Below are 10,429 nucleotides of genomic sequence, written 5' to 3'. Positions count from 1 at the left end.
AAATTGTACCGACCGGCCGTGCCAGGCCGTCTCCGGCTACCGGAAGGCCGATCCGAGCCGTCCAAAAATTTTATAAAAAAAATCGAGGGGCCCTCGCAAGAATCAATGGCATTCGATGTGTGTATGGTGCTTAATCTAAACACCATTTTTTTCATGTATTTGTACATATACATGAAAAAAATGGTGTTTACATCAAGCACTATACACACATCGGATGCCATTGATTCCTATGTGGGCCCCTCGATTTTTTAAAAAAAAAATTTTGGACGGCTCGGATCGGCAGTCCGGTAGCCGGAGACGGCCTGGCGCAGCCGATCAATACGATTTTCCTACACACGGTCGGTACATATATCATTTTCGTCATCCTTGGGGGCTAGGATAGTGATTGAGAAATTGATGAATTTTTGTTTGGTTTGAGTTGTAAAACTTTTGGGTAGGGCCGTAAATGAGTCGAGATTCTCGAGCTTAGCTCGTTTAGCAAACGATACAAAAAATGGAGCTTTAGTCATTAATTAAACAAGCTTCTTTAATCGAGCCGAGCCGAGTTTTTGTTGAGCCGAGCTCCATTCAGCTTGTTTACTAAACGAGTCGATAACTCGAGCTCGAGCTTGGCTTGTTTACTAAACTAGTCGAACCACGCGTTAACTAGTCAAGCCGAGCCAAGCTCTCGCGAGCTTCTCGGTTCATTTGCAGCTCTACTTGTGAGGGAGGCTTTTGGAGTAATTAGTGGAGTGATAGATAACTAAATGTAAGTTACAATTAATGGAAAATAAAATTTGTTAGGGATCATGCTCGCAAAGAGGGGTTGGTTCTAGAGATCTAAAGCGAACACAGTCGATGGTTTCTCAAATGGAATGCAATTATTCCGAACTCTGGAAAATATGATCTTCTCATGTGACGATCTCTTTTATAGTCCAGCGATGATGGAAAATATGATTCATTGCAATCTCATTGATGATCTAAGCCGTTCATTAATAGATTTCGATATCTCATCTCAAAAAGACTAATCGATTTGACATCAGTATATATCAGTCAACGAAACGTACATTTCACTAGAGAAACTAGTGATTTGACTCTGAATGTTTATCTCTCTTCAAGTAAATGTAGTACGACCAAGCCCTTGCCGATTGATATTTAATTAACTTAATTTTAGGCATAGACAATTAAGCATCAAGACCTACAAATGAGCAATTTAGAGCATTGATTCTCATTTTACTTCATACGAGTGATTCCATGAAGAATCATTGCACAAGAGTATCTAGATTCCAATCATTGCAAAAGGAGGCAATGGACATTCTTCTGGCATACCATGCCCCCCTTCGGAAAATTCTTCTTCTTATTATCTATTTATATTTTTTGTAATGTAGAGTATCTCTGGATTAATTTGTGCATATTTTGAGACTAATTTCTCTGACCTCCACCGGTCTTTGGGACATTCTTATGGGAGCCTATGGATGGCCATGGTGAGACTCAAGCTGGGGACCTGGGCAGACCCCAAGCCTTAACCAGTTGGAGAAATTCCTTTTGGGTAAAATTAAGAGATGATTACAAAATTACTAGTATTTTTGTACTAAAGCATGGCTATATAGTATGTCAGATAGATCCATAATAGTCGACATCATCATAAAATACATGAATGCTTACTAAACATGTACTGCTAGATCTTATAAATGATCACATTTTATATGGTCAACTCCGAAGCGTTTGGCCGAGTGAACACGAGAAAGCTAATAAGCGTCTGTTCTCTATGGAGTTGCGTTTTCGAATCGCACAAAAACCAAACATTCCAAACCTTTAGGTCCATCTGGAGGTTCGCGCAATTGTTATTTTCATGGTCCCGAAATTATTCGAGATACTCACAAGCTAGTCTGAATTCGATCATTAAAAAAAACCCAGTCGGTCGTTAAAAAGGTAGTTGTTGATGCATATACTCATTTCAATCTCCGGCCAGATTTGGCGGCATATTAAAAAGAAGCATTAAACACTGCAATTAGAGGTCCTAGGCGAAGAAACAAAAATACTGGACAAACCAATAAAATAGCGCCACATCAGCAAACAAGTACTGAACCGGCAAGAATCGGTCCTTTTTTTGTTGCTTTTGGTTACCGGGGTTAACTTTGCAAGAGTTAATTTTTTGGGGGCAAAGTTTGAACAATTACACATAAAAACCCCATCATTACATAAAGACCCCTACAGTTTCCATTATCAAGAATTCTACTCGTCTCCACACCGAATCATCAATTTTTTTTATGCTCATTGTGCTTCAATAGGTTTTTTAAAAACTGAGTATTCAATTAAAAAAATTACTAACAATTCAATAAAAATAAAACCATGGTTGCACACGTACATATAATATCGTCTCTTATCCGGACCTGGCAAGTAGCAATATATATACTTATAATTTTATTTTTTTTGTATTATCAATATGAAAATACGTGTGATTTGCACTCCTGCTAGACATAAATCATGCGTTGGGTTCTACTCCCAAATATAACAAAAATACAATTCCAAAGTTCTGAAAGGGAGGAGTCATTGAGTCATATCTCATAATTCACATAACAATTTCATTTAAAAACAAACTTTGTTGTCATCCTCAAAATTCATCCCAGAGAAATCAAAACGAGGATGTGCATGTTGCCTCCATCATCAAATCCTGCATAAAGAACGATGCGGTAAAAATAAAGTTAAATTTCGAATACCCAATCCATTTTTAAACATAGGCATGAAACTATGTGTATAATATTCCGAAGCACCAAAAAGAAAAAATGAAACTATGTGCATACATCAATCAATCAAAATCCTATACAAATGTGTTTGAACCCCAAAAGCCTCCAAACCTCTAATCCTTATTTTCTAGACTATTGATTTTTTTTATTTGTAACAAATCTTATATGCACTACTAATTTTGACATTAACAAAAACGATTTTAACATTATTAATATTCACTAACAAAATACCAATATAATAATGATGAAGTTAACTGATTTTTGGAGTAATCGGGAATCGAATATTGTCTGTTTACACTTGATTTTACAAATATAACTAACATTGTCCCGTTAGATACACGGGAATGAAAAAACACAATTGTAAATTTTTTTGTCCCGTGCATTAAACATGATACAACGCTAGTATATGTTATTGTATAGGAAATAATAAGAAAAAAGTCTAAATGAATAAAATACTTGCTTGATGGAGCAATGGAAGCTAGACGACGACTGGTTGTGTTTCCACGCACAAAGCAAGGAAAAGTCAGAAGTTGGACGATAATTGGAACAAGGATAGTGATTTTGGCACTTTACTTTTTTGCGCAAGCGCTCCACTTTTAACGTGAAGTTACTAGTAATTTCATATACAAAGTAGAGCGCCTGCGTACAAAGTTTGAGCGCGAAAATCAATTTCTTTGAAACAAGGAGTCTTTATGTAATGATGAGGTTTTTATGTAATTATTCAAACTTTGCCCCCAAAAGTTAACTCTTGCAAAGTTAACCCTGGTAACCAAGAAGCAACGAAAAAGTCTACTCTTGCAAGTTTAGTACTTGTTTGCTGATGTGGCATTATTATATTGGTTTGGAGAAAATTGAGAGTTTTACACAGTCGGTGTAAGGAATTTATTCTCTCCCTAGTTTATGTTCAGAATAAACACAAACATGGAAAGAGTGCGACAAAAAATGAACTAAATAGAAACTGTGAAAAAAATTAATTGAAACCTACTTTTTGTATGAATAAGTAATTTTTGGAAGAAGAAAAATCTTTGTTTCTGGTTATCATGAAAATGAAGCGTGGATCAAAAATAAAATACTAATTCCGTTTTTGTTTGATGGAGAAGCCGTGAATAAGCCATTTGCGGAGCTGGACGATCTCAGTCATTTATTTCGGCATTAAACGATCCAAATTTTAACGAAACTAAAATCGCAGATATTTTTGGACGATCACGATCGATTCCGTTACCACTTTTTCACGGAAAAAGTCCGTGAAAAAGTCTTTCTCAAAGTAATTACCCACATGAACCGCATTTATTGCGAATTTGTCTCTGCTAATAAACAATGCAATCAATGCACTTGATGGTTACACCAACGTAGGAGTATTTTCTTCCGTTGACTAAAACTTTTTAGACAATTGACAGACAAAAATAAAGTTATGTACAAAAAAGGTGTTGAATAGTAGTAATTCCATTAAAACAGGGGATAGTGCTATGCGGGTGGTGCACAAAACCGTCTTGTGCACCATTCCAGTCATCCATTCTATAATTCAACAATCTAAATCTCATCTCGGTAATGAACAGTTCGGATACTACACGGTAAAGATGAGATTTGGATCATTAAATTGCCGAACGGACAGCTCGAATGGTGCATTTGCACTACCCACACAGCACCATCCCGATTCAGTTAGGCAGTCTTTCAACATCAAGGTGTGGAATCTCTTACGGGTAGTGCGCTAAGTTAGCTCAAACGAAAATACGAGTATCGTTCACAAATGAACAAAGCTATTTTAAGTTTGAGCTCGTTTTTTCTTTTTTTAACATGTGCGCGTGTTCATGTTCGTTTGTTAAGAAATCATTTGAGATTGGTTTGTATCAAAATTAAATTAAGCTCAAACAAATTACTATTCAGCTCGTTTATAACTTATTACGGTATGTTTTAGAATTTCAAACTACATATATGAATCGTCTCGATTAAAGCTAGAGTATGTTTTTGTTCCCCATTCGTGATGTGATAGGGTTCATCCAATTCAAAGAGCTTTTTAAGGCAGTCTGTTTCTACTTTCTACCGCTTCATGCTTCGCCTAACGAATAATGGGGATAAGGAATGTTATAGGCCGCTTACCTATCCTGCATTCTGTAAGACCTATTCGGATTTCGGATCATCTATCTCGATAATCAATAATTCACATGTGTTTTTTAATTTTGATCGGTAAGAGTTAACTTTTGACCTGTAAGAATGCTTCGACGAATCTCAACCATTGATTATCGAAAGTGGCGGTCTGAATCTGCTCTACAGGATGCACTATAAGGAGTACCCTACAGCATCCCCGGACCGGTAAAACACATTAAAGAATACTTCTGTATTATTTACAGAATTATGCATCATTTTTTTTATCTGGCAAAAGAATTATGCATCATTAATATTAATTCATTGAAAAAGAAGAAAGGTAGTTTGATTCCTTATAGTTGAAAATTGTAACTTGGTTAATATTTTTCTATGTTTAAATGTGGGAAAATTTTTGGTCAATTTTGTTTAACTACTCCATAATCAAATCTCCATTTAATAAGAGGTTTTATCTTGACTTAATTTGGTATATATCTTTAGCTTGACTGGTAGTACCCTAATAAATAGCTGCAAAAAGCGTTGATCTTTATTAGTAGTAACATTTAACAGGGATAATGATGTCATTAGCAGTCAATAACTTTTTGCCATACACAAATCTTTTTTTTTTTTGACACGCCATACACAAATCTAGGGTATATAGGTAAAACATCAATAACTAGTTACTACTAATATATATATATAAAAGTAAAAAACAACCCTTTGAACTATTCAAAAACCATATTAGGTTGTTAATAAGATAAAAATCTTCAATGAATATTTAAAAGGGCTTGTGGGTTTAAATCGAGATATATCAAAGAAGATTCATATTGGATATAAAATCCTTTACCAATATAAAGATATAACTATTTTTTTTTATCCAACTAGACTGAGACAAGTAAATTAGGACAACTGAAGTAATTATTAAGATAATCTTTTGTTTAGATATTTGAAAAAATATAAGGATAATGATATGGACGGGAGCTTTAACCACGCACACTTACGCATACACTTTACACACATATTCACTACTTTTGGTGGGTCCCACACACGCAGGAGGTGTAGTGTGTATGGATCATAATGTGAATATGAATGGGTTTGTGTAAATGTTTGTGTAAGGCTGCGTTCTTATTAACTTAACTTAAATATGAGAATTTTGTCCTTATTTAATTTTTTTTCTCATTTATTAGTTTTGCGCCAAACTTTTGCAGGTTATTGATCTGTCTCGACGAGAGTAATCGGAAAAGTAAATTTTTTTTTTACTTTTACCAAAGTATTTTGAGAAATAACCACTTTTTAGCAAAAAAAAAATTTACTTTTTTAATTCTTCTAGTCGAGACGAATCAATAACCCGCAAAAGTTTAACACAAAATTAACAAATGTGAAAAAAAATTCAAACTTCCAGATTTAAGTTAGGTTTAAATTATGTTTAAGAGAACGCAGCCTAAAAAAGTGTTTGTAATTATTAAAGGAATGAAGGAAAATAGAACCGGTTGCACGTAATCTCTGGCTCTGCCTCTGCCTCAGTAAATTAAACGCATGGGAAAGGGATTTTTAATCCGGTGAAGGTGGCAGCTGTTAGGCCATGGGTTCCGGGATTGCCTACATCCCGAACCCCACAGTGGGTCCCCCAATCGCACTCCTCACCCTACACGTAGACCATCATCACTCCCATACCAACATACACTCACACAGAAAGAGAGAGAGAGAGAAACCGAAAGAAAGAATGTAGAGAGAGAGAGAGAGAGAGAGAGAGAAATAGCGGAAAGGAAAAAAGATGAAACCAGGGAAAGGCACTACACGCTCTGTGTGCCTAAATGATGGTGGTGACCCAATTGGATTATTATTCTTCTTCCATTGGTAATTAAGGAGAGAGAGAGAGAGAGAGAGAGAGAGAGAGAGAGAGAGAGATCTATCTAGTTTGAAAAAAAAATCAAGAATTGGATGATGGCGAAAACGGGGGTCTTCGACGGGGGTCCGGCGGCGAGGGCGGCGGAGTTGAAGAGGGAGTTGCAGAGGCTGGTTATGACCATTGTCGATCGCGAGGACGAGGGAGACGACGACGTTTCGAGCGTGGGAACGATCGATCGAGCGATAGAGAAGATGTGCGTTTTGAAGGAATTGAAGAAGTGTAAGGGAGGAGGAGGTTTGAAAGTGACGTTCGCGTGTCCGGAAGAGTTCCGGTGCCCTATTTCGAAAGAGCTCATGAGGGATCCCGTTATTGTCGCCACCGGTCAGGTTAGGGCTCATCTAATCTGGATTTTACATCAGAGTAGAATTTATTCTTCTTTTTTTCTCGTTTCTTCAAACAGGTATTTTCAATTTCACAACATCATTGTCACGAGTTCAATTCCTCGGTACAAAGGATTTGAGGGGCATAGGAAGAGGTTTAACGTTACATGATCCACCGCTCACGCTCAATCCTCGATCTGTGCTCCCGTTCCCAATTCTCGCTCTTGCAAATTTTAGTAATTTAATAATTTTTGAAAGACGTTTTTACGCTCTCGCTCTCACGATTCGTTACGTGACTTAGGGGGCTTGGCTTTAAATAGTTTGTTAAGAATATTTCTAGTTGAATATCCACTTCAACTCTATTTGAGAGTGTTAAAATACAGTTTTATATTCAAATGATTCAAGAAGTTCACTCCGTTCCATCATCATTCAAATATTTTCTCATCTTTTCTCCACTTAATGTGTTTTTCGTTCCCAATTCAATCATTTCTTTCTTTCTTTTTTTCTATAGTTTATATATTGGAATATCAAATTGCAGCCTCATAGGAACAGAAATATAGCTTGAGTTGAAGCTTGATCCACTTCAAGAATAGAAATATGAAGAAAATAAAGAGATAAGAGTTTTAGTTAGAGATGGAAGATATGTCTTGTGTTGGGACTGCGATTTGTCACCTAACAGATTTGAAATCACTCATACCAAATAGTCATTCCAAGTTCATAACCTGAAATAGTTTAAAAAAAACAAAAAAAAAACCCCATCACATGAAGCTGTCATACGCGGCGTTGAAATTCCTAAGTAAACTATCAAATCTAAACTAAGCTAAAGTACACGTCCATTCAAATGAGCCTTTTGAATGGATGCAGATTTTGGCACTCATTTTGTTTTGTGTCGCACTCAGGGTGGTTATGGAATTGGGTGATACAGCATTTAGGTATGATGTACCTGATCAATTAGTGCTTATCTGTTTTTTCACATAAACTAGTTGTCAGCCTCTAGTGAAAATGACTTGGTTTTAAACTGTAGGGGTTTCTGTTCTTTATGTTATCCATTTGATACTGGTATATCCTCAAAATGCTTTAGTAGCCTGGATTTTCATCTGTTTCTACATGTCTTGATAGTTTTTCGTTTATTTGTTTTTTATTGAATTTACAGACATATGATAGACCATTTATCCAGAGATGGTTAAAAGAGGGCCACCGGACGTGCCCTCAAACACAGCAAGTCCTCTCACATACCCTCCTAGTTCCGAATCTTTTGGTCCGGGAAATGATATCACAATGGTGCAAAACTCGTGGGATTCAATTACCAGACCCAGTTCAGTATTCCAATGAGGATGGGTTAACAGAAGCAGACCGGGAATATTTCCTCTCTCTGCTCAACAAGATGTCGTCAACACTGTCTGATCAGAAGGAAGCCGCAAAGGAATTGCGGTGTTTGACCAAGAGGATACCTTCTTTCAGACAACTCTTTGGCGAGTCGCTATACGCAATACCTCAGCTTCTCACCCCACTCTCACAACCCCAAACTCAGAGTGATAATTGTGATACTCACCCGGATCTTCAAGAAGACGTTATCACTACACTTTTGAACCTATCGATCCACGACAACAACAAGAAGTTTGTTGCGGAGACCCCCATGGTCATTTCCCTTTTGATGGACGCATTGAGATCTGGAACAATAGAAACGAGGAGCAATGCAGCTGCAGCCCTATTTACACTATCAGCATTGGACTCCAATAAGGCGTTGATTGGAAAGTCCGGTGCCCTAAAACCGCTAATAGAACTTTTGGAAGAAGGGCATCCCCTGGCTATGAAAGATGTTGCCTCGGCTATTTTCAACCTGTGTATTATCCATGAGAATAGAGCCAGAGCTGTGAGGGATGGGGCTGTGAGAGTGATTTTAGAGAAGATTTTGAATGGTGTCCACATTGACGAATTACTGGCGATCCTTGCGATTCTTTCTAGCAATCCAACGGCAGTTGAGGAAATGGGAGAGTTTGGAGGGGTTCCTTGTTTGCTTGGCATTATACGCAATAGCACTTGTGCTCGGAACAAGGAGAACGGCATTGCGATTCTCCATACTATTTGCTTCAGTGATCGAAACACATGGAAGGCGATAAGAGAGGAAGAGAATAAGTATCAAACAATCTCTCAGCTTGCTAAAAATGGGACGTCAAGGGCGAAGAGAAAGGCTAGCGGTATTCTTGAGAGACTGAATAGGGCTGTAAATCTCACCCATACCGCGTGACAAGGTCCTTCACCTGTAAATTCTGCAGATTCAGTACTTCAACCGCTATGCGACTCAAACATCTCAGGATCACTCTCAACCAACATGTAAATTCCATTCGTCTCCCCCCGGAGTCTCGAGCTCAGGTTAACGAGTTTTTACTGTGAATAATTACAGTTTTAGCTTTTGTATGGTTTTGTTTTTAACATTTGAGCAATAAGTCATTGCACATGGTCCACTTGATGGATTGCTTGAACAATACATGAAAGCAACAACAGCAGTTTGTTGCTCATTTACATGTCTGTAAGTAATAATTTTGTTGCGGATCAAAAAAAAAAAGTACTGTAATAATTTTGTTTTCTATTGTGGCTTTTCTTTTTCGATTTGTCCAATAAATCTTGCACATGGGTTCCTAGTAGATTGCTGGGACTTCACCCTTTTTTTGGGTAAATCTTGCACTTTACTTGGCATTGACCCCATTTCCGGTCTCATAGTTACACTCAATTGGGCTTAACAATTGCTTTTGATATATTTGAATCCCTCTTCCTTTGCAGCTTCTTTTCACTTAAAAAATCAAGATGTTTATTTATTTTTTTCGAGTAGCGACAATTGAGATTTGAACACATCGTTATCGTACTTGAAGATCTCTGATATAGGAGTCGTTGCCGAAACCTGAACCCACGCAAGGGATATATATGGATTCCTAAAAAGAGAGTCGCAGTGGACTCCGAACTGCTTTATCTCACATTTCTCCATTGATCTTACATTTACAATCTTATATTCTTCACACCGGTTCTAAGTCTGAAGAAAGGAGTAGGGTTATGCATTAGATAACTGTTAGTCGATAAGTAAGAACGCACATTCGATCCTTGTAAAATGAACCCAGAGTGAATATGGGTAGGGCGTCTAGGGACACAAGACTTTAGTTTTAACTCGGGTTTAGTTTTCCGGTTTGATAAAGCAAGAAACAATTCTCTCGTACCCTGTACTAGCAAAGTGGAAAATGGTGTACGAATCTTACGAGGCTTTTATGACTTGGGAGAATAAAAGGCCAGGCCTTGTCTTTGTTAGTGCTACAGTACTATTTCTTTGAACGAATTATCGAGAGGAATTGGATCTCTCTGGTACTTAATTTGGATTGGACGGGACATTCTAAATGTGTATGGTC

At 37.3% G+C, this 10,429-nt stretch overlaps 1 protein-coding gene across 2 annotated transcripts; it reads left to right on the top strand.

Annotated features, from left to right (window-relative positions):
• Nucleotides 1–6,484: 6,484 nt before the first annotated feature.
• On the top strand, nucleotides 6,485–9,712 carry LOC131319736 (U-box domain-containing protein 9-like). Of its 2 annotated transcripts, XR_009198026.1 has the most exons (3): nucleotides 6,485–7,040; nucleotides 8,188–9,564; nucleotides 9,602–9,712. XR_009198026.1 is itself a non-coding variant. In XM_058350139.1 (2 exons), exons 1-2 carry the CDS (start codon nucleotides 6,747–6,749, stop codon nucleotides 9,280–9,282), a joined length of 1,389 nt encoding a protein of 462 aa, XP_058206122.1. In that variant the 5' UTR covers nucleotides 6,485–6,746; the 3' UTR covers nucleotides 9,283–9,622. The 2 variants fall into 2 exon arrangements, 1 of the variants encoding a protein (XP_058206122.1); XM_058350139.1 differs by having other exon boundaries at nucleotides 8,188–9,622.
• Nucleotides 9,713–10,429: the final 717 nt, after the last annotated feature.

This window comes from Rhododendron vialii, chromosome 1a, assembly GCF_030253575.1.
Source record: "Rhododendron vialii isolate Sample 1 chromosome 1a, ASM3025357v1".
In the NCBI taxonomy this organism is placed as follows: domain Eukaryota; kingdom Viridiplantae; phylum Streptophyta; class Magnoliopsida; order Ericales; family Ericaceae; genus Rhododendron; species Rhododendron vialii.
This window is presented reverse-complemented; position numbering and strand designations above follow the sequence as displayed.